Source organism: Corticium candelabrum, chromosome 18 (genome assembly GCF_963422355.1).
Source record: "Corticium candelabrum chromosome 18, ooCorCand1.1, whole genome shotgun sequence".
Taxonomy (NCBI): domain Eukaryota; kingdom Metazoa; phylum Porifera; class Homoscleromorpha; order Homosclerophorida; family Plakinidae; genus Corticium; species Corticium candelabrum.
Genome location: NC_085102.1, coordinates 3,811,839 through 3,836,366, shown reverse-complemented (window position 1 = coordinate 3,836,366; position 24,528 = coordinate 3,811,839). Strand labels below are relative to the sequence as shown.

Below are 24,528 nucleotides of genomic sequence, written 5' to 3'. Positions count from 1 at the left end.
TAAGAGGTCCGAACTCCAAGGCTACGCCAACAATCACGTGACAAACATGACCCGCGAAAGTTTCGCGCTCATTTCGACAAGTGAACGAGCGGTACCAGAACAGGCGTCGCTGATTGGCTGTGATAACAACTACTCGAATGCTGAAGACTCGTTCCTTCTTCATCTCAAACGAATGATGATGATTGGCGTTCCCATTCGCAAATTATCTCTGCGTTGTACTAAAGTCGCTTCTCGTCAGACAGTGAAACGGAAGCGCGATGAAGGAGAGAAAGAAGACGGTAAACTGTGCTGTTTTTGTTGGCAGGGAATTTAACAGTGTTGGAAGTGACTTGCGCCTCTAGTTTTTGTCCTATGTTTTGAATGCTCAATTTTGTACCTTTTTTTGTGCCAGCTAGAGAGGTTGTATCCGGGACATTCAAATACATATATTCTGAAAAGATTAATTGATTTTTGATAGTATTTAACAATAAACAACGAATTTAGACATTTTAATTACTAGCAGTGTTGAACTGCTGTATCTAATACTGTATATAACTGGTTATTTTCTCCGAATTCTGTGAAGACATCACGGTGTGGACAAATAAAATTCGGAGATATTTAGGCCTATGCTCAGTCCCAGGAAGTCACTGTTCCGACACATGTACATGTGTGTGCCAGTAAATGCCTTCCTGGGTGGAGTGCAGAAATTTTTTCTAAATTCTCAAATCACAGTAATTTAAGACTGCAGAAATAAACCAGTTATATGGTATAGTACAGTTTGTGCCATAATTATTGAGACTTTTTTTTAGTGGGAGCGTGTTACACATGGTGCCAACTTTTTCTAGCAGCTGTCTGCGAAGACATTCCCTTGCTCTCAGAGTAGGATAGATGGTTTTCTAGATTTGTCTGGTATTCAAGAACAATGTCTAAAAACTGCGCAAGAGTGAGACCAATGACAAGAGTTTACGCTATCAATATTTAGTACGACCTCCAACGTTTGCAATACATTAATGTAGACGGCTATTATAGATGCGTAAAATAGTTTTGGATATCAGTTCCCGAAGACCCTCCCACACGTTTAGTATCCCTGCTTCCAGTTCTGTCTTGTTCTTTTGTTGCTACTTGTCTACTTTGTCTTTTGTTCAACTCCTTAAATTTTTTATTGGCGTCAGGTCCGGTGAGTTGACAGGCTAGTCAATAACGTGAATGTTTCTGCTAGCGAGAAAATTGATCTTGCGGTATTCTAGACCTGTCAGCTGGTGCATTTTCCTGTTGCAGTCTCTAACCATTGGGATAGAAAGCGTTTGCAGTTTCAAACGAAGTCTCATGTAAGATGGATTGATACAGACTCAAGTTGAGGTTCTCGCTAAATCCACTATGCCTCTAGTGCTAATGCCTTCCCACACGTTTAGTTTTGCTTTGCTTTTCGTAACAAGAGATGTTGAGTTACTGTCTACAAGAGCCCAAATACGACGAGAGTTATGATACAATTGGAAGGCGTGCTGAAGATTGTGTTCTGTCAGCTGTCATGGCGGTAGTGCAGACACCATTTAATCATATACGTCTAGCTGTACTGATGTATATGATTGTACTGTACGAACTGTACTGTAGAGTTATTTATAAATTAGTTTTATAGTAGACAGAAAAATAGCGATAACAGGATATTTGTACTATTCGTGATACCACACACGGATACCTTGCCAGTGCTGTACCGTAGTAGTATTTGTTTCTTTAAGCAAACAGTAAATAGTCTCTTAGGGTTCTCGTTAGAGATTCTTGGGAACGTGGTGGAAAGGACGGGTCCACGACGCATGCAGTCTGCTTTTTACAGTTGGACATGTGCACTGGAGCCGATCTGAAGTGAGGAAGACTGTGCGTTGTGACTATTGCATGTAACATATGTTCAAGTGCCCTGGCAAGGAAATCAACTTTGATTGGCAGAAAGCTAGCTCTTCTTAGCGATGTTCATGGGTTGCAAACTACACTACAGAGAGTCTGTCTAGTCAGGCGTTGATTGACGTGGACTACTGTTGTTGCTTCGCATGAAGCCAAAACTAGTCTAGAGTAGATTCTAGGTGCTACTTCCCGAACAAGAGTTTCCGGGTCACTGGAAGGGCATCCGGGACTAGAATCAGAGGCAGCCCATCCAGGACTGCAATCAACATTTATGCGTACGTTTCGAACGAGGTTATCATCCCTTGTTATGTTGTAAGAGCTTAGATTTGTGGCTATTGTCACCTTTACTAAGTAATATAGTATTGTACATGTTTCAGTAGTATGGGATTGTTAAACAGTCCTTAGCTGTAAGACTTTGGACTCCTTTCTACCATTATTCTGGCAGCACCATACTGCCACGCTGTAGCGAGAACCCTGGTCTCTAGTACCATGGTTGCCTTGTGAACTGTGATGGGCACAGACCTGTTAAGATTATTCAGGTCTAGAGTGCTACTTTATCTTGAGAGTGTTGTGGTATTACAAATCACTAACTATCACTTAACTCGATCTAACACCTGATCGTCAATCATTTGCTGATCTGGTCTTGCGAATGCTGACAAATACTTGTCACTGCCAGTCAAAATTTAATTAACCAATCATCTGAGGCTGTTTTTTGTTCTTTTGTTTAGTCTGATACGTGTATTCTAAACGTTAACATTAACGTTAATGTAATGCACCAGTAACATGTTTTGACGTTTTCATTTTGCTGTCTATATGAAGGCGATGGAATCAACAGAGCGCTGAGCACCGCGTTTCCTGATACCATTTTGTGCAGAGAATCAGAGTGTGGTGTGATTAGAACCTTTCTAACTGATCACTTGAAACATGGAACGTCTGGTAGCCTCTATGTGTCGGGTCCGCCAGGAACGGGAAAGTCAGTATGTGTTACCAAGTTAGTTGAGGAGATTAAGGTGAGATATGTTACAGTATGAGTTGGTGACTGTTTGGATAATGACGGAGTGTGCTGATGTTTTTGAACAGGATGCTTATGGAGTTAAGAGTGTTTTTGTCAATTGTATGGAGGTTATGTCTCCACGAAGGAGCATTGATCAGTTGAAGAAATTTGCTACAGTGCAGCAAGTGTAAGGATGTACTTGCACAGGCACACGTGGTGTACTACGACGACGATGACGACAGCACACACACACACACACACACACACACACACACACACACACGCACACACACACACACACACACACACACACACACACACACACAGTCACACACATGCGCACATGATGAAGTTTACTGTATGTTGACTAATTAATAGTTTGTTGGACTTTACATCACAGAGTTGTGATTGTTGATGAACTGGATGCTTTGGACGTTAGCAGTCTCTACAAGTTGTTTGAATATCCATCTACCCCAAACTCACAACTCATACTAATCGGTAGGAAGACAGACAGATTGATTATGTCAGACTCATACACAATGATCTTGTTCAGGAATCGCCAATGCTTTGGATCTAACTGAAAGGGTTCTATGTAGGATTCACTTGAGAGATGCATGTAGGAAGAAAGTTGTTGTTATATACTGCTTGAGTCATGCATCTTGTTGTATTGATGTAGGCAAGCCAATGCTTCTGCATTTCAACCCGTACACGAAGGAGCAGATACAAACTATCATTCAAGCGAGAATGAAAACGGTAGGTTGTAGTAGTCGTGGATTTTTTAACTTAAAGAGATAGCATTTTAGCCATAATTACATGTGGTATGCACACATTACGTATATGCATTTATACACACAAGTAAAGTCAGTATTTTTGTGTTGCGTCTGAGTTGACTTGGATGGAAGTGTGTTGTAGGCAAAATTGTTTTGATTTGATGGTATACTATGATTACCACATACTTGGTGTTAAACTGTACTATTGTGTCAGGTATCTGGGATAGAGTTGGACAGTTTGTCTATTGAATTTTGTTCAAGGAAAGTTGCTGCAGTGACTGGTGACATTCGGAAAGCTCTCAGTATGTGCAGGTGTGAAACACGACAGAATAGTGTTAATGTTTCTTTAGTTTTGTTTTTGGCTGAAATTTAAGAATTTATTTAACTAATTGTGTCAGTTGCCACGTTTAGCTTACATATACAGACAGACAGAGAGACAGACAGAGAGACAGACAGAGAGACAGACAGAGAGACAGACAGAGAGACGGACAGAGAGACGGACCGATGGACGGACAGACAGACAGACAGACAGACAGACATGATGTTTTCAATAAACGTTCTTTGACAGACAGACAGACAGACAGCTACCTTATTCTCATAGAGATTCTACTTGTACATATGCTAGGATTTTGTAAAAGCAAACCAGTTCTTGTAAACAATACAAAAGCCCTTGCAAACAACAAAAGACAGACAGACAGATAGTTTAGTTCATAACACTGTCCTTCTAAACAAGAGGTTATATTCTTTCACACAGGGAATGTTTCTCAAATTGTTACACAATGGTAGACATTGTTGTTTCATGTATAGCTAATTGCTTTTCATGTCTCATAGGCGAGCTGTGGAACAATCCAAATTTGAGAGAAACTCGAAACGACGACGTGTGGAGAACAATTCTGGACAAACCCAGCTGGTGTCTCTATCAAACATGATGTCTACCGACTGGCAATCGAGATCCTCACTGAGTCAACCGGACTTCCCACTTCAGCAGAAACTCACCATGTGCACCATCCTGGTCCTCTGGAAAGAGAAGAAACGAAAAATGGCGACACTCGGAGAACTCTACAATCGATACAGGCACATTTGTCTTGAACACAAAGTCGACTCCATCGACAGGAGTGACTTTGTAAACGTTTGTAGTCTTTTAGAAGCTCGCGGAGTTTTATGTATAGGAAAGGCTAAAGAAGTACGTCTGAGACAGGTGGGCATCAATAACTGTCCAATGGAGTCATTAATATTAATGCATTATTGATTGTTTGTTATCTAGGTGCAGCTAATGGTTCTGGAAAGTGAGTTGCATCGATTTATTAGCAACGAAGTTTTTGTGCAGAGTATTCTGAGCTCTGTTTAGCAACCTGTTTTAGTGACAAATTTTTTGTCGGCAAATGTGTGTCGTCCAGCGTCACGTGATCTACTATTTATTTGTCGATAGTCGCTAGGTCACGCCTCATTGTGAATGGCTCCTCCCACCAGACATTTCTGTACGACGTCAGCGTGGTGCAGCCGGTCGATCTACGAGTAGCGTTGCAAGACAGCTTCGTTACGCTCTATTCGACGCGATTATCTTCTGTTTGAACGTAAACAGGTTAGTGCTAGCGCGCTTGTCTTTCTTTCAATGGCTTCCGTTTCTTTGCGCGGGAACCGGTAGTTAACAGTGTTTTTGCTTTCTGTCGTTTTGCAGTTTGTTAGCGCGCTTGCAGGCGATTGCGAGCGTCTTATTTTTATCACTTCTCTGACAAGAGTGCTCTATCGGCACTTGCATCCCCTCCACTGCCGTCTAAGCGTTCTCGTTCGTCGTCCGACGCTCGTTCGTTTGTGAGGCGATGGCAGGAACTCGACGAAACCCTCTGACGCAGGCCTCGTGGGCCGCAGTGTGGACAATGCTGCTAGTCTCAGCAGGTGAGTTGCCCTTGACCACGCCTACTGTCATTTGTGTATTTCGTTTGTTGTATGAAATCCGTGGAGTTGTGGTGTATTTGGAATGGATTGGGATTGTATTACTGATTATTGGTTGTGTTGCTTGTTGGTCCCCTTTCGGGGAGTTTTGGAGGAGACATGGGCGTGGCTTGTTGATATTGAGTATTGAGCTCTGAATACAGTCTGTATGGCGTATGTGGTTTGTTTTTTGTATTTTTCTGTTCTAATGTTATGTGTGTTTGTTTGGTTGCAAGCCTGTTGGATTGGCTGCCTGTTTGTGTTGAGTAATCTATGGTATCTATGTTCCGACCCATACGCGAATCTAAACCATTTGCTAATGGGTTGAACAGTACGGAACTTTGCATACGGGTTAAAAATTTGAGATTTCCAGGAGAAGCCTGCAAGGAAACTCCACGGTTTTGATATTACGTACGAGAAAGAGCTTACCGATTAGTCAATCTACCTGTTATAAAATTTCTTAATTGAAATTCTCTTTTTGTTGTTGACTTTAATTTGTTTGCAATTTCAACTCAACTAATCAACTCGACGGTTCACGTTTACATCATATTCCAAAGATATGAGCTGACAGATTGCATGAGAGAGTATGAGTAACAATTTCACAAACACTTCTAAACTAATTCGCCAATGGTTCAATCCATCCGCGAATGGTTCATATTTGTGTATGGAAAGAATCTGTTCGTGAATGGGTCGGATTCGCGTGTGGGTTGGTACATCTATACCTAATCCTGTGAATGCCCATCAGCTTGTTTATCTTGTAAATTTTGCAATTAAGTTAATAGCTTGTTATTTGTCAGTGTTGCATCCATTTGTAGAAAGGAATGGCCAAGACAAAAAAGTTAATATTGTTGCTGTTTGTAGCTGCTCAACCAAACTTCAAGGAGTGGAGTCTGGATGTTGATGCTAGTACTTTAGTACTAACGTTCGAAGCTAACTCAGTGTTAAGTGTGAAGCCTGACTGTTCCAAAGTGACTATCCACTCGACAGCCAATGGTGTGAAAAATGTCACCTTGACAAACTCAGGTAATGGGACACTAGATGCTGCCAATGATCAAGCATCATGCACAATTGATGCCAAAGACTTAGATAACATTAAACTGGAGACAACATTAGGTACGAATACAACAAACACCTTTTTAGAGGTCAAAGCAGGCTTTGGCACGAAGAATGGTACGACAGAGTTTACGCAAGGGTCACCATATACTGCAGCGGCACTTGTTACTCCTGATGTCACAGCACCCGAGATCAGTGCAACTGTTGGTTTTAGTGAATTTGATCTTAACTCGGGGAGGGTAACTATTGCTTTCACTGAAGCAGTGGACGTTAGCACACTGAAATTCACTAAACTAGCATTTCGAGATGCCAAATTGACAGGAAAGACGAGCACAACTGGCTACTGCAATGTCACAAAGGACGGGAAATGTGACGCTGCATTTTGTAAGAATGGTGCAACTGTGGTACTAGAGGTGGATAATGTAGATCTCAATTGTATCAAGTCTAAGAGAGGTCTTTGCACAAAAGACTCTGACTGTATTATTACTTTGGAAGAAGATGATTTTATCCAGGACATGGCGGGAAACAAACTTGGCAAGTACGAGTCGGGTACGACAGCCAATGCAGCAGAGACACTTTTACATAAATTTGTACCAGACATTACATCTCCAACTCTTGATAACTTTGACTTGGATCTCAATGCAAACACTTTGACACTAGAATTCTCGGAGACAGTTGATGCGAAAACTTTGAAAGCAGATGGTTTGACAATTCAAGGAAATGGTAACACTGCGGATGTGTCACTGCAGGTGAAGCTAACGTCTGAGAGTACCACAGAGTCATCTGATAGTGCAACAATTATAGTGGACATAGCACCTGCAGATGGTGCCAAGCTGAAGATGTCAACGAACATTGCTACCAAAACAGGGGATTCATATATTGCTGTAGCTACATCTGCAATGAACGATATGTCAGGGAATGCGGTAAAGCCTATTTCTAGTACAGCAGCAAAGCAAGTTCGAAGGTTCACTAATGACACGTCAGCAGCTGTTTTATCTAAATTTAGCCTTGATTTGAACACCAACCAGCTTACTCTTACATTTGATGAACCAGTTAAAGTTGACAGTCTAAACTTCACATTATTTACACTGCAGTCTACAGCTGCTGGTGGAACTGAGGTCAAGCTAACAGGTAGCACCACCATGACAACTGGAACTGTGAGAGAAGTTGTTGTTGACCTTTCAGAGGCTGCACTAGTTTCTATAAAGTCTAATGTTACGGTTGCTACCAGTTTAACAGATACTTACTTGACACATGAATCTAGTGCTTTCAAGAACTTTATTGATTTGCTTAGTGCTGACCTTGCTACAGGGAAAGCTGTGGATGTGTACACCGAAGACTCTCAAGGACCATCTCTGACAAAGTTTAGTTTAGATATGAATGCTTCCACACTGACTCTTACATTTGATGATGTGGTCAAAGTGAGTACACTGAAGGTTGATCGGATTAGCGTCCAGCATGCGGCTACCTCTCAAACTGACAAGAAAGTTACTCTGACGACGAAGAGTACATCCACTACAAGTGATGGGTTTGATGTTACAATTGACTTGGATGCAGCTGATCAGAATACATTGAAGAGTACCTTTGGTCTGGCTACTGGTAAAAATGATACTTTTCTTACTTTGAGAGCCAGTACGGTAGATGGTGTGGATGGAAATGATGTAGTTGGTGTAACTGATGGTCGAGGGAAGCAGGTAGATGTTTACAAAAGTGACACCACGAAACCGAAGCTGGTCAGCTTTGACTTTGACTTGGATGCATCACTTCTGAGTTTAACTTTTGATGAATCTGTTGACAAGAGATCTTTCAATGCTAGTCGTTTGTCTATTCAAAAGTCAGCAGCAACGATTGAAATAGACAAACACACTCTCACAGGAGGAACAGTCACAAGTATCGACACGACTGTTTTGGATTTGACCCTGAATGCAGCTGATATGAGTGCTATTAAAGAGAATGTCAACCTGGCAATCAGTAATGTAACGACATTTGTCACCTTTAGCGCTGCTCTTGTCAAAGATGATACCAAGAACTCAATTGATGGCAGAGCTGGTGGATTAGCAGTTACGAAATTTACCAAAGACATAACTGCTCCGAAGCTGAAGTCATTTACACTGGATTTGAATACTGGAAACGTGACTCTTTCATTTTCTGAGACTGTGAACGGGTCAGCAATGCTTATAACTAGCTTCACACTTCAGGATGAGCAGACTGCATCGCCAGGGAACGAGCAGGTATTGACCTCTGCAACAGCCAACCCTTCTGCTAATAGTGATGTTTTGACTCTTGATTTGGGGGAAGCAGACTTCAATGCCATTAGAGCTAACTCAAAGCTGGGTACAAAGGCAGCTAACACGTTTATGGCAGTGAAAGCCAGTGCCATTGTCGACATGAGTAACAATAAAGGAGATGGACAGGAAGGCATTTCAGCTGTGGGAGGCAATGTGAAAGAAGACGTAGGACAGCCGACTCTAAGCGATTTCAGCTATGATCATTCAGACAATATTCTGACTTTGACATTTGATGAGGTGGTGAACAAGAGCAGTGTTACTGTTTCATCATTCACTTTACAGAGCAAGCTTAATGGATCTGATTCAGGTGCATTGAAACGGCAGTTGACAGCAACTTCCGTAGTCACTACAACAGAAAATAGTAACATTATTGCTGTGCAGCTTGGTACTGATGATATTGATGATATAACATCTCAGAAAGACTTTGTAAATAACCAGAATGATACATTCTTGTCTTTCTCTGATTCTGCTGTCACTGATATGTCTGGAAACAAAGTTGCTGCCATTGCGGATACTAATGGAAAAATTGCAGCTGCATTTACAGCAGATGCAAAGGCACCAAAACTGTCTTCTTTTGTTCTCAATGTTGATACAGGAGAACTGCGATTGACTTTCAGTGAGAGGGTGAATCCGTCTAGTCTCAACGCCTCTGTTATTTCTATTGTGGATGCTGCAAATAGTACAACAGTGCATAAACTGACAGGCGGAAGTACTAATAGTACAGAGGGCAAAGTCATTGTTGTAGAGTTGCTAAAGACTGATCTAAATGCATTGAAGTCTAATGGCCAGTTGGCTACTGCTACGTCCAACTCATATGTTCGGATGTTAGCTGGTGTGATAAATGATGTTGAAGGCATTGCTGCGACTTCAATTGCAGATAGCTCAGCTCTTCAAGCGTCAACATACATAAAAGATGAAACAAGTCCTAAGTTGGAATCCTTCTTGTTGAAAATGAGTGAGGGAAAGCCTCCTCTTATCTTGGAAATGACGTTTGATGAAACTGTTGATGCTAGCTCATTAGTACCAACCAAGTTTACACTGCAGCAGCAGAAGAATGCTTTTGACACAAACTTTTTTACTCTTACTGGTGGAACACCATCTTCCACTGATGCTGCAACTGTTCAAATTACACTGACGGATAATGATCTTGCTAACATTCGTGGTAAATCTCCTCTTGGTGCGGATGTAAACAACACTTTTATTAGTGTTGCTTCTGGAGCTGTCAGTGATACATCCAACAATACAGTTGAAATGATTGCACGTGCTATGGGTCTTAAGGCTAGTGCAGTTACTGCAGATCTTGTCCAAGGCAAGTTGACGGAATTCTCGCTTGACATGAATGAAGGCAAGCTGAAACTCACTTTTAATGAAGACATTGACAATGCTACTTTGAGTGCGACCAATATCACAATTCACAGTTCAACTGATCAGACACAGACACCACTGTTGAAACTGACAGGTGGTACTGCTGTAGCAAGTCCAAAGACTGTGGCTGAGATTACATTGGTAGCAAGTGACTTAGACTTTTTAAAGAAGGAAACCAGACTATCAACAAGCACTAACGACACTTATATAACGATTGAAGCGGGAGCAATTAAAGACATAGCTGGTAACGACGTGGAACCAAACACGGCACTCAAAGCTGCGGCTGTTGCTGAGGACACGAGTAGTCCAAAGCTTGTGTCTTTCGACTTTGATTTGAACACCGCCAAGCTGACACTGTCATTTTCTGAGACTGTTGATTCTAGTTCACTGAAAGGTGAGCATTTCACTTTGCAAAACTCAGCCTCAGAAGCCACTACTTCATACAGCTTTAAGAGTGGCAGTAGCAGCAGCTTTGATGGAACTATCATAGAATTTTTTGTTCCTGACAGTGATGTGAACGAAGTAAAGGCTAAAACAGGGTTGGCTGTTAGTGAATTAACTACATTCTTGGTTCTGAACTCTGATGCTATTTTGGACATGAATGGCAACAAGGTGACAGAGATTACGGCATCTGCTGCCATGAAAGTGAGCAACTTTACTTCTGACTCAGCTGGACCTACTTTGACTTCCTTTGAACTGAAGATGACTAATGGAGCTCCTCCTCTGATATTGGAGCTGACATTTGATGAGGTTGTAAATGCTAGTACGTTGTCTCCAACTAAATTCACGTTGCAGACAAAGGCTAATGGGTCGATTACAGATTTGTTTACTCTAACTGGTGGAAAACCGTCAGTTCAACATGCAGCAGTTGTTCAGATAGAAGTCTCAGATGCTGATCTGGTAACAATTCGAAACAAATGGCCTCTTGGCACTAGTGTTAACATGACTTTCTTGAGTGTTGCAACGGGGGCAGTGAAAGATGTGGTTGCCAGAGACGTCAATGCTATTCCTAGAACAAATGCTCGTAAAGCTAGTGCTATTACAGCTGATCTTGTTCTACCAAAGTTGGAAACCTTTACTTTGGACTTGAACACAGGGGAGTTGAAACTAACTTTTAATGAAGACATGGATGCTTCAACATTTGATGGAACCAGAGTCACTATTCACAGTTCTTCAGATGCAACAGCAACTCCTTTGCAGAAGTTGACAGGAGGTAACGCTTCTACCATCGCTGGCAAAGAAGTAGTTGTTAAGTTGGTCACCAGTGACTTGGATGCGGTGAAGAAGGAGACTGGTTTGGGGACAAAAACTAGTAATACTTTCATCACTGTAGGTGCTGGAGCAATCAAAGATGTTGCTGGTAATGAGATGGAGGAGAGGTCATCGTTGCAAGCTATGAGTATAGGTGCTGACACAACGAGGCCCAGCTTGGTGTCATTTAATCTAGACATGGATTTGAGCATTATGTCATTGACCTTTGATGAGACTGTAGATGCCAGTAGTTTGAGAGGGCAGCATTTCACTCTTCAGCCTGCAGTAATTGGCCCTGCAGACTTCTACAAAATTACATCAGGAATCAGTACCAGTGCAAACGGGACTAGCATAGACTTTGTCATACCACGCAGTGATATTGATAAAATAAAAGAAAACACTAACTTGGCCATCAGCATGCAGACCACGTTTTTGGCTTTGACTGAAGATGCCATCTCGGATATGAGTGGAAATAAAGTGAACGAGATTACCATTATTGAAGGAAAACAGGTTACATACTTTACTAGTGATCAAACCAAACCGGTTCTGAACAACTTTGATGTCGACCTTGACTCTGGTCAGCTATTGCTAAACTTCAGCGAGATCGTGGATGAGAGGACTCTCACTATTGGCAAGCTGAATTTGCAGAACAAGGTCAACAATACTGTAAGTCATCGTCTAACTTCTAGTACTTCTACACCTGGTAGCGCGGCTGTTGTAACAATTGATTTCAGTGTGACTGATCTTGATGAAGTAAAGCGGTTAGCACTGTGCTCATCTAAAGCTGACTGTTTCTTGTCGTTTGAAGATTCAACTGTGAAGGACATGGCAGGCAGAGCTATTACAGCTATAGGTGACGATTCAGCTGTTCAAGTCAATACATTTACCAAGGACACTACAGAACCAAAGATGAGTCAATTTAGCGTGTTTGATCTGGACAATGGTCGATTGACTCTTTTGTTTACGGAATCAGTGGATGTACTCACTCTGCACTTCACTAAGCTGTCTTTGCGTGAAGCCAGAGTGACAACAGAGGCTAGTGAGACTGGTTACTATCAATTGACGAAGGCAGCAAAGTGTGAACCTTCATTCTGTTCCAGTGGTAAGACAGTCATCATTGAGTTACATGAAGATGACCTGAACAACATCAAAATCCGGACTGGCTTGTGTACCAAGGATTCAGACTGTATTCTTACATTTGAGAACGAGGGCTTTGTTAAAGATATTGCTGGAAACTCTCTTCCTAAATATCCTTCTGGCAGGGTTCAGAATGTTTCAGAGACTATATTGCAAACGTTTACGCCTGACACCACAGCACCAGTTCTCAGAGAATTTGACTTGGATCTTTCTACTGATATTTTGACTCTAGTTTTTAGTGAAGCAGTCCGAGCTGCTTCTTTCAAAGCTGATGGGCTGACAGTCCAGGGGAAGAACAACACAAACGACTCTTCTTTGCAGATACAATTATCGACAGACAGTGCAACTGCTTCTAGTGATGGCATATCTATTTCAGTTTCAATATCTCCCGGTGATGGCGCCAAGCTGAAGACATCTAACTCCATGGCAACTGCAAAGAATGACACGTTTATTGTTGTGGCTAGTTCTGCGATCAAAGACATGTCAGAGAATACTGTTGCAGTCATACCCAATACAGATGCAAAACAAGTGAGGCAGTTCAGTAAGGATGTCTCAGGACCTTCTGTGTCTGACTTCAGTCTTGATCTCAATGCTAATCAGTTGACTCTGACATTTAGCGAACCGATCAAGGTTGACAGTCTGAACTTCATGCTGTTTGCTCTTCAGTCCACGAGTACTGGCGGAAGGAAGATTCAGCTTACTAGCAGCACTACTAGTACAATTGGTGTAGTTCGGGAAGTTACTGTAGATCTGACAGAGGCTGTGGTGGTGTCGTTGAAGTCTGATGCTAGCATTGCTACTGGTACTGCTAACTCATTTTTGACACACCAAGCTAGTGCTTTCAAAAATTTTCGCGATGTTGATGGTGATGTACTTGTGACAGGCAAGCAAGTAAATGTGTTTACGCCTGACACTACAGGTCCGTCATTGACTAAGTCTAGTCTCGATATGAACAAAGGCGAGCTGTCACTGACATTCAATGATGTAGTTAGTGTGAGCACATTGATTGCAGGTCAGATAACGTTCCAACATGGTCTTACACGCATCTCTAGTCGAGCTGTGACATTGACGTCAAATAGTAAGGCTAGTACTGTTGCTGACGGACTGAAAGTTGTGATTACTCTCGGCGAGGAGGATCTGAATTCTTTGAAAACAACTACTGGTCTTGCTTCATCTAAGAGCGATACGTATTTGACTATGACTGCCACTACTGTTGATGGAGTAGATGGTATTGATGTGATTGCTATAACAGACGGAAAAGCTCAGCAAGTAGACGTGTTTGCTGAGGACGCTAATAGACCCACTCTCAAAAGCTTTGATTTTGATCTTGATGGTCCTTTGTTGAAGTTGACCTTCAGTGAACCTGTTAACAAAGATTCTTTCAACTCCAGGCTTTTGACAATTCAGAAGTCTGCTGTTTCACCTGGTTCTGATGAGTATACATTTACTGCAGGATCAGTAGCAACCAATGCTGATCAGACTGTCGTGGATTTGACGATAGCTCCACTGGATATCAACTCTATCACCAAGAACGTGAATCTGGCAGTCAGTAATTTAACAACTTTCTTGACTTTTGGTGCAGGTCTAGTTAATGACACTAGTGAAAACTCTATTGCTGTCGTTTCAATGGGAGTTCAGGTCAGCACTTTTACAGATGACAGAACTGTTCCCTCCCTGGACTCGTTTGCTTTGGATTTGGACTCGGAGAGTTTGATTTTGACATTTTCTGAAACTGTCAAGGGAGCAAGTTTAGTGGTGACCAGCATTACTGTACAGGAAAGCAAGACAAATCCCAGTAACAAGAAGGAGCTGACGTCTGTTACTCTTGCGCCGACTGTGAATGGTGATGTTCAAACACTGAATTTGGGTGCAGCGGATATAAACGCGATCAGAGCAAATCCTAGTTTTGGAACATCAATCAGCAACACTTTCACATCTGTGGAGGCTGACGCAATTGAAGACATGAGTGGTAACAAGGGAACGGGACAAGAGGGGGCATTGTCTGTGAGCGGGAGGGTTTTTCCTGATTCTTCTGTGCCTACTCTTAGCGATTTCACTTATAATCTATCAGACAACATTCTGACACTGACATTCTCTGAGGTAGTCAATAGGAGCAGTGTTGTAGTAACGTCTTTTACTCTTCAGAGTAAGATGAACAGCTCAGGGTTTACAGATTTAGCTCTTACTTCTATGTCAACAGTAACAACAGCAGATAACAGCAATGTGATTGCCATAAAGTTAGGTGCAGCAGACGTCGACTTCATTACTTCGAAAAAGGATTTTGTGAATTCAAGAAATAGTACTTATTTGTCTTTTGCAACTGGGGCTGTCAAGGACATGGCTGGCAACGACATTAGGTCTGTTTTATCGACAACTGCAATGCAAGCGAAGACATTTATATCTGACACTAAGCAGGCGACTGTGGATGCGTTCAGTCTTGATATGAATGTTGGCGAGCTGGTGTTGACGTTTAGTGAGAGAGTCAATCCTACTTCTTTGACTGCAAATGTTATGTCAATAGTGGACGCTTTGACCAGCACACAGGCGCACAAGTTGTCAGGTGGAACCACAGCAAGCCTCGAAGGCCAGGAAATTGTGGTGCAGTTGAGCGATGATGATCTTAACGCCATCAAAGCTAATGACAAGTTGGCAACTGCTAATTCTAATACGTTTTTGCTAATGAATGCTGGGGTGATTAGAGACGTAGAAGGGGTTGATTCTCTAGCTATTGGTAATGGATCTGCTATTCAAGCAACGAGCTACACATTCGATACTGAAAGACCTACATTAGAATCATTTGAGCTGAAGATGGTCGGAGGTACACCTCCTTTGATATTGGAGCTGACGTTTAGTGAGACTGTGAATGCCAGTACGTTAGGTGTGACTAAGTTCACATTGCAGTCATCAGTAGTGGCTACTCAGATTAATTTTGTGACTCTAACTGGCGGAACTCCATCGTCAGCTAATGCAGTTACCGTGCAGATATCTGTGTCTGCTGCAGATTTGGCAAGCATTCGAAGCAAATCTCCATTGGGGACTGCTCTTAGTAACTCGTTTCTCAGCATTGCATCCGGAGCCGTGAAAGATATGGCTGCTCAGAATGTCCAGGCTATTGCTGGTAATGATGCTAAACAGGCTAGCAACATAACTGCTGACCTCATTCAGCCAAAAGTGAATGAATTTTCTCTAGACATGGATGAAGGAAAACTGCAACTTACATTTAATGAAGCAATGGATTCTATTACGCTGTCCAGTGCAAAGATGACAATTCACAGTTCAAGTAATGAGACCAGCAAGCCACTTTTAACACTTAGAGGAGGCAGTGCAACTGTGAATTCCAGTGTTGTGGCGGAGGTTACTTTAACACGTTCAGATTTGGACAACTTGAAAGAGGAAACGGGTCTTGCGACCAGTACTAATAACACTTACATTACTGTTGAGAGTGGCGTTATGAAAGACTTGGCTGGAAATGATGCAGAAGAACGAACAGCTTTGAAAGCAACTAGTGTGACAGAAGATGAGAATCGACCCAGTTTGGTGTCATTTGATCTCGACCTGAATTCGAACACACTAACATTGACCTTCTCTGAACCTGTTGATGCTAGTACATTAAGAGGTGAGCACTTCAAGTTGCAGAATTTGGCTTCTAGTGCGACAGATTCCTACAGTTTTACGAGTGGAAGCAGCGTTAGCAATGACGGATCTACTGTTAACCTTGTGATTTCTTCTACTGATATGAATGAGGTGAAGGCCAAGACAGGACTGGCGGCTAACACGTCAACTACGTATTTGGTCGTAAACTCCGATGCTATCTTGGATATGAACAGCAATAAGGTGACGCCAATTACTGCATCTAATGCCATCCAAGCTAAGTCGGTCATTCCTGACAGCACAGGGCCCAAACTTGAGTCTTTTGAACTGCAAATGAGTGATGGGACTCCACCTCTAATATTGGCACTGACGTTTGATGAAACCATAGACTCCAGCACACTTTTGCCAACAGAGTTCACTATCCAGTCGAAGGCTAGTGGAAGTGGCACAGAGTTGGCTACTCTCACTGGAGGAATTCCTTCGACGAAAGACTCAGCAACAGTTCAGATTGAGGTCTCTGCAACTGATCTATTGACCATTAGAAGCAAGTTGCCACTAGGTACAACTGTCAACAGTACATTTCTGAGCATTGCGTCTGGTGCACTGAAAGATATGTCAGGGAATAACATACAGGCAATTGATCCCACATCAGCTCAGAAAGCTAAGGCTATTACTGCTGATCTTGTTCAACCAAAATTGGACGAATTTTCTCTGGATTTGAATGAAGGGCAGTTGGAGATGACCTTTAATGAGGGGATTGATGGTGCAACGTTTGCTGGAACAAAAGTCACCATTCACAGTACTTCAAATGAAACAAAGACTCCTCTTCTAAAGTTAACTGGCGGTACAGCTGTTTCGACTGAAAACACTGTTGCCATTGTCAGTTTGTTGGCTAAGGACTTGAATGCACTGAAGAAGGAGACGGGTCTTGGGACAACAAGAAGCAATACGTACCTTACCGTAACTCTTGGTTTGATCAAGGATGTGGCTGGCAATGAATTAGAGGCCAGAACAGCAGTGAAATCTTCTAGTGTTGTTAATGACATCACAAGTCCGAATCTGGTGTCTTTCAATTTAGATATGAATTCCAATACTATGACTTTGAGTTTTGATGAGACTGTCAATTCCAGTAGTCTGTCTGGTCAGTATTTCACTCTTCAAAACTTAGCTGGGGGCACTACAGAAACGTATACTCTCACTTCAGGAAGCAGCTCTAGCGCTGATGGTACAAAAGTCACTTTTGTTGTAGCAGTTGCTGACATTAACGAAGTGAAGGCTAAGACTGGACTTGCCATTGACAAGGACTCAACATTTCTGTCTCTCAATCCTGATGCCATTTTGGATATGGGTGGGAACACCGTAACAGAGATAGCTGTTTCTGCCGCAAAACAGGTGACGAATTTTACTGCAGACTCGTCAAAACCGGTCCTGGTTAAGTTTGACGTTGACCTTGATTCTGGCCAGCTGACTTTGAGTTTTACTGAGACAATGAATGTGTCCTCTTTGGAGATTGGCAGACTGACATTGCAGGACAAGGCGACCAAAACTGTTGAAATCACTCTTACAACCAGCGCAGTTCAAGCTGGAGACAAAGCTGTTCTAACAATTGACTTCAGTGTAGCTGATCTTGATCAAATCAAGTTGTTGACGCTTTGCACTTCGAATTCGAATTGCTACTTGTCACATGAGGACTCATTTGTGAAGGACATGGTGGGTTTAGGCATTGCTGGCAAGGGCGATGGCTCAGCAGTTCAAGTGAACTCATTCACTGCAGACACGACTCAACCAAAAATGAGCCAGTTTAGTTTGTTTGATTTAGATACTGGTCGTTTAACTCTGTTATTTACAGAGCCTGTGAATGTCAGTACGTTAAGTTTCACTAAGTTGGCTTTGCGTGATGCTAGGTTGACCACCTCATCCAGCACAACTGGATATTACATGTTGACTAAGGCAGCTGAGTGTAATTCATCATACTGTAAGAATGATCGGGTTGTCATTTTTCAGTTGCACAGCGATGATCTGAATAACATCAAGTCAAAGAGAAATCTTTGCACTAAAGACTCTGACTGCATTCTGACTATTGAGGCAGTTGACTTTGTCATGGACATGAATGATAACAGTCTTCAAATGTATCCATCAGGTAGTGTGACAAATCTTCTTGAAACGACTCTACATAAATTAGAAGGTGATACCACTTCGCCAACGCTCACCCAATTTGACTTGAACTTATTTAACAACACTCTGACGTTGGTGTTTGATGAGTCGGTTTCGGCAACTACTTTGTCAGCAGATGGTTTGACTATTCAGGGAAGACGTAGCGCTACTGACGCTAGTCTGCAAGAGTCTTTATCTACAGATAGCAAGAGCACGTCTGCTGATGGTACCACCATCATAGTGACACTGTCGTTGTCTGATGCAGAGAAATTAAAAGTTTCGACTTCCTTGGCAACGAAGAAAGATGATACGTTTATTGCTATTGCGTCTAAAGCTATCAAGGACATGTCTGATAATGTTGTTACTGTCATTTCTAATACGGACGCTTTGCAAGTGAGGCAGTTCATTGAGGATACTTCACCAGCTGTAGTCTCAGAGTTTACTCTTGATTTGAACTCGAATTCTTTGACTCTGACTTATGATGAGCCTGTCAAGGTCTCCACTGTAGACTATGCGAGATTCAGCCTTCAGTCAAGTAGCACTGGTGGTGTTTCGGAAAAACTATCAGGCAGCACGACTTCTACCAATGGTACTGTGAGGGAAGTAGTTGTGGATCTTTCAGAAATCGTGCTCGTCAATCTTAAGTCAAATTCTTCAATTGCTACTGCAGAGTCTAACACTTACCTTACTCATGAATCTACCGCATTCAAGAATTACCTCGATCTCGGTAGTGATGCTTTAATTATTGGGAAACAGGTGACAACGTACATTTCTGATACAACTGGTCCAAGTCTGAGCAAGTTTAGTCTCGACATGAACAGTGGTGTGATGACACTGACGTTTAATGATGTTGTCCAGTTTGCCACGTTGAAGGTTGATCAGATCACTTTGCAACATGCCATTACGTCTGCGACAGACAAACGAGTTTCTCTAACTGCTAAGAGCAAGTCGACTACTAGCGAGGACGGATTCAATATAGTGATCAGTCTGAATGAATCCGATCTGAACTCTCTGAAGAAAACTGCCGGTCTAGCAACAAAAGAAGGAGACACCTTTGTTACAATTACAGCCAGTCTGATTGATGGTGTCGATTCATTTGATGTGAATGCTGTGACTGATGGAAGAGGTCAGCAGGTAGATGTTTATACAGCTGACAGTACTAAACCAGTCTTACGAAATTTTGACTTGGATCTAGATGGTAGTCTGCTTAAGCTAACGTTTGATGAACCAGTTGAGAAAAATTCTTTTAACTCAAATTTTGTGACTATTCAGAAATCTTCAAATAATCCGGGTACTGATTTGCGTACTTTGACTGGTGGTACCGTCACAACGAGCAGTGACTCGACTGTTGTTCACGTATCCTTGTTGCTTGCAGATGTCAATGCAATTCTGCAAAATCCAAATCTGGCTGTCGATGCAGATAGCACTTTCTTGACTTTCAAAGCTGGACTGGCCACTGATACCGCAGGAAACTCGATCAATGCACTCACTGCTGGAAAGCAGGTTCAAGAGTCTACTAAAGACGGCACAGCTCCAGCTTTGACTTCATTTTCTCTCAATCTCAATATGGCGCTGCTGTCACTGACATTTTCGGAACTAGTGAAGGGTTTAGATCTTGTTGTAACAAGCTTGACAATCCAAGACAAGGCAGTCTCTCCTTCTAATACACAAGCTCTGACTGCAGCGACTACTACGCCGACGGATGACTCTGATGTACTTACTTTGACGGTTGGTGAGGTGGACTTCAATGCAATTAGGGCTAATGCGGGTCTCGCCACTTCTAACTCGAATACATTCATGACTCTGAAGGCTGGCGCTATTGAGGACTTGAGTGGCAATAAGGGAGAAGCGCAGGAAGACACTGCAGTAGCTGGTACTGTGGACGATGATATAACCAAGCCAGTTTTGAGGGATTTCAGCTATGATTTGTCAGACAACGTTCTCACACTAACTTTTAGTGAAGTGGTGAACAAGAGCAGTGTGGCAGTTTCTTCCTTTACCGTGCAAAGCAAGGCTAATAACAGGGATTCGTCATCTTTGAAGCGAACGCTTACAGTTTCTTCGAGTGTCTCAACGCCAGGCAACAGTGAAATCATTGCAATACAACTTGGATCAGCTGATGTTGATTTTGTTACTTCTCGAGATAATTTCTTGAACTCGAAAGAAACTACCTTTCTGTCGTTCACGAATGGTGCAGTCAGTGACATGTCAGATAATCAAGTTGATGGTATTGCGGATACTGCTGGAAAGCAAGTGACTACGTTTTTGCCGGATACAAAAGGCCCATCCGTTTCTTCGTTCGATCTTGATATGGATGAGGGTCAATTGATATTGACTTTCAGCGAGCGAGTGAATCCAGCGACTCTTGATGCAAAGAAGGTGTCATTTGCTAATGCAGGGAAGAGTACCGTTGTTCATCGGTTAACAGGTGGCTCAACCACTAGTGTTGAGGATAAGATAATTATTGTCGACATCATCAAGGCTGATCTGAACGCATTGAAAGGAAATAATCAGTTGGTGACATCGAGATCGAATTCGTTTCTATTAATGGATTCTGGTGTGATTAATGACGTTGAGAACAGAAGAGCCATCGCTATAGCTGACGGTTCGGCTATTCAAGTCACCAACTACACGAAGGATTCCACTGGGCCTCAGTTGGAATCATTTGAGTTGAAAATGACTGGAGGAATTCCTCCCCTCATTTTGGAGCTGACGTTTGATGAGACTGTGGATGTAAACACACTTACGGCGACAGAATTTACTCTTCAGGCTGCTGCTAATGCATCTGGTTCTGATCTCATCACGCTGACTGGAGGAGCTTTATCAGAAGTAAATGCAGCTAGTGTTGAGATAACAGTGACTGCAACGGATTTGGCGACTATTCGAAGCAAGTCTCCTCTAGGTGCGAATGTTCCTAATACGTTCTTGAGTCTGTCTTCGAGTGCTGTAAAGGACATGGTTGGAACAAATGTTCAAGCTATTCAAAACACAGCAGCAAAGCAAGCTACGACGATTACCGCTGACCTTTTAAAACCTACTCTCAAGAACTTCACTCTTGATATGAATACCGGAGAGATTAAGTTGACTTACAGTGAGAACATTGATGGAGCAACTTTCTTGTCGACAACGGTAACTCTTCACAACTCTACCAATCCTTCTGTACTTCCTCTTCTGAAGCTGACCGGAACTGCTTCTAGCACGAGCACAGGTACTGTAGCAGAAATTTCTCTGACAGACGGCGATCTTAATAGTTTGAAAAAGGAGACTACTCTTGGAACAACTACGACCAATACTTTCATTACTGTAACTGGTGGTAGTATCGAGGATGTAGCTGGCAATGATGCTGAAGCTAAGACGGCTCTCAGAGCTGGACTCGTTGTTGCAGACAAGATGAGTCCTAGTCTTGTATCATTTGATCTTGACATGAATTCTAATACGTTGATTTTGACTTTTGATGAAACAGTGGATGCCAGCACGCTGAAAGGAGATCAGTTTACACTACAGAATGCTGCATCTAGCGCAACTCAGTCATACACGTTGAGTGACGGATCGAGTAACAGCACAGACGGAACAACGGTAAAATTTGTGATACAGACAACAGATATCAATGCGGTGAAGGAGAAAGATGGTCTTGCTATCGACAAGGCGACTACGTATTTGGTGATTAAACCCGATGCTATTTTGGACATGAGTGGCAACAAGGTGATTGAGAGAACAATTCTAAATGGCGAGCAGGTGGAGACCTACACGGATGACAAGACGAAACCTCAACTAAGCAGTTTTGATTTAGACTTGGATGCCAGCCAGTTAACTCTTAGTTTTGACGAAACTGTGGATAGCTCCTCGCTGATTGTAACCAGGCTGACATTGCAAAACGCTGTCACCAGGACAGTAAGTCACACACTGACTACCAGCACAGTGCTTCCTGGCAACAAGGCTGCAATCAAAATTGATTTTAGTGATGGCGACCTCGACGAAATTAAGCTGGCTGAAATGTGCGTTTTACTGGACGACTGTTACCTGACATTGGAAGACTCAGCTGTGACGGACGTTGTAGGTGAAGGAATTGCTGAGGTAAGAGACGGCTCAGCCAAACAGGCAAGCAGTCTCATTTCCGACTCTACACTACCAAAGATCAGCTCGGATCGCGGTTTCAGCGAATTTGATCTTAATTCTGGCAGATTTACACTGTCGTTTACGGAACCGGTTAATACAGACAGTATCAATTTTACCAAGCTTGCGTTTCGTGATGCAAGGTTGACTCCACAAGGTGATCCGGGCTATTTTCGATTGATGGAGTCTGGGGTTTGTGATCCGGCATTTTGTAGTAATGGAAGAAAAGTTGTGCTTCAGATTGTCGCGGATGATCTCAACAACATTAAAGCCAAGAAGGTTTTGTGTACCAAGGACTCTGATTGTATTCTAACCATTGAGGAAGTGGATTTTGTAAGAGACATGGCGGGGAACAAGCTTCCAAAGTACCCTTCAGGCAGTGTTTCTAACGTGTCAGAAACACTATTATATAGCTTTGTACCGGATACTACCAAGCCAAAGCTGAGTAACTTTGATTTGAACTTGTCCAATAGCACGTTGACTTTGGAGTTTGATGAGACGGTACTTGCTTCTTCTTTCAAAGCTGACGGAGTGATCATCCAAGGTCTGAAAAGCACTGTTGACGCTACTATGCAAGAAAAATTGTCTACAGACAGCATAACTGAGTCTGGAGATGGAACTTTGATTGTCGTCAAGTTGTCTGCTAATGATGGTGCCAAGTTAAAGAAATCCATGTTGGTTGCCACGAGTATAAACGACACTTTTATTGTTCTTGCAAGCAGTGCAATCAAGGACATGTCGAACAATGATATTACTCAAATCTCAAACACAGATGCAACACAAGTGAGGGTCTTTACATTAGACATTACATCACCGATTTTGTCTAAGTTTAGCCTCGACTTGAACACGGGAAAGATGATGGTGACTTTCGATGAACCAATCAAAGTCGACACTCTGAACTACACGTTGTTTACTATGCAGTCTAATAGCACAGGTGGGACGACGTTGAAGTTAACTGGAAGTACCACAGGTACAACTGGTACCGAAAGAGAAGTCGTTATAGATCTGCCTCAAGATGTTCTTGTCACACTGAAGTCAGATTCCACTATTGCTACGGCAAAAACAGATACGTTTGTTTCGTACGAGGCTAACGCGTTTAAGAATTTTCGTGATGTTGCTGCTGTTGCTCTGACGACCGGTAAGCAGGCTGAAACATTCACTGCAGACTCGACGGGTCCTAGGCTTGATAAGTTCAGTGTGAATCTTGACATTGGAAGTATTACTCTGACGTTCACGGACGTTGTCAAGATCAGCACTCTCAAGGTAGACGAGATCACTGTTCAGCACGCGGCAACTTCATCTCCAGATAAAAAGGTTGTTCTGAGTAGCAAGAGCACGCCTAATACAACGAAGGATGGATTAACTGTTGTGATCAAGCTGGACCCTAGTGACCTAAACTTGATCAAGAAAACTGACGGTTTAGCAACTCAGAACAAAGACACGTACCTTACCCTGACTGCCAGCACCATTGATGGGGTGGAAGGGTTGGACGTTCTCGCTGTAACCGACGGTGGAGGAAAGCAGGTTAACAACTACATTGGTGATCAAACTAGGCCGATGTTGACTCAGTTTGACTTTGATTTGGATTCAGCTCTCTTGAGACTTACTTTTGACGAGGCGGTGGATTCGGATTCTTTTGATACGCGTCTTCTGACAATTCAGAATTCAACTTCATCGCCAGGCACGAACGTTCGGCTGTTGACGGGCGGTGATGTTTCCGCCAATGCTGATCAAACAGTAATTGATGTAAGTATGGCAGTCGCCGATGTCGATGCAATCACTGAAAACATCAACCTAGGCACTAGTAACGAGACAACGTTCATTACGTTCAAGACGTCGCTGGTGACTGATACAACAAACAACGCCATTGCTGGCATAACTAACGGAATTCAAGTGACAACGTTTACACCGGAGACTTCTGTTCCTACACTAAGTTCTTTCACTTTGGATCTCGATGAGGTGACTTTGACTTTAACGTTTTCGGAGAAGGTGAGAGGATCTTCGT

General features: G+C 42.5%; 2 protein-coding genes across 2 annotated transcripts in view; both read left to right on the top strand.

Annotated features, from left to right (window-relative positions):
* Positions 1–46: 46 nt before the first annotated feature.
* On the top strand, positions 47–5,042 carry LOC134193703 (cell division control protein 6 homolog). The gene is made up of 9 exons (XM_062662540.1): positions 47–278; positions 2,695–2,885; positions 2,956–3,056; positions 3,270–3,367; positions 3,423–3,485; positions 3,546–3,622; positions 3,854–3,951; positions 4,471–4,837; positions 4,904–5,042. Exons 1-9 carry the CDS (start codon positions 47–49, stop codon positions 4,985–4,987), a joined length of 1,311 nt encoding a protein of 436 aa, XP_062518524.1. The 3' UTR covers positions 4,988–5,042.
* Positions 5,043–6,256: 1,214 nt separating this feature from the next.
* The window catches only part of LOC134193701 (uncharacterized), a 149,615-nt gene continuing 131,343 nt past the window's right edge, over positions 6,257–24,528 (top strand). Inside the window, exons 1-2 of the mRNA XM_062662539.1 lie at positions 6,257–6,328; positions 6,387–24,512. Of these exons, the coding sequence (XP_062518523.1) occupies positions 6,257–6,328; positions 6,387–24,512 (18,198 nt within the window). The remainder of the gene's footprint in view (positions 6,329–6,386; positions 24,513–24,528) is intronic.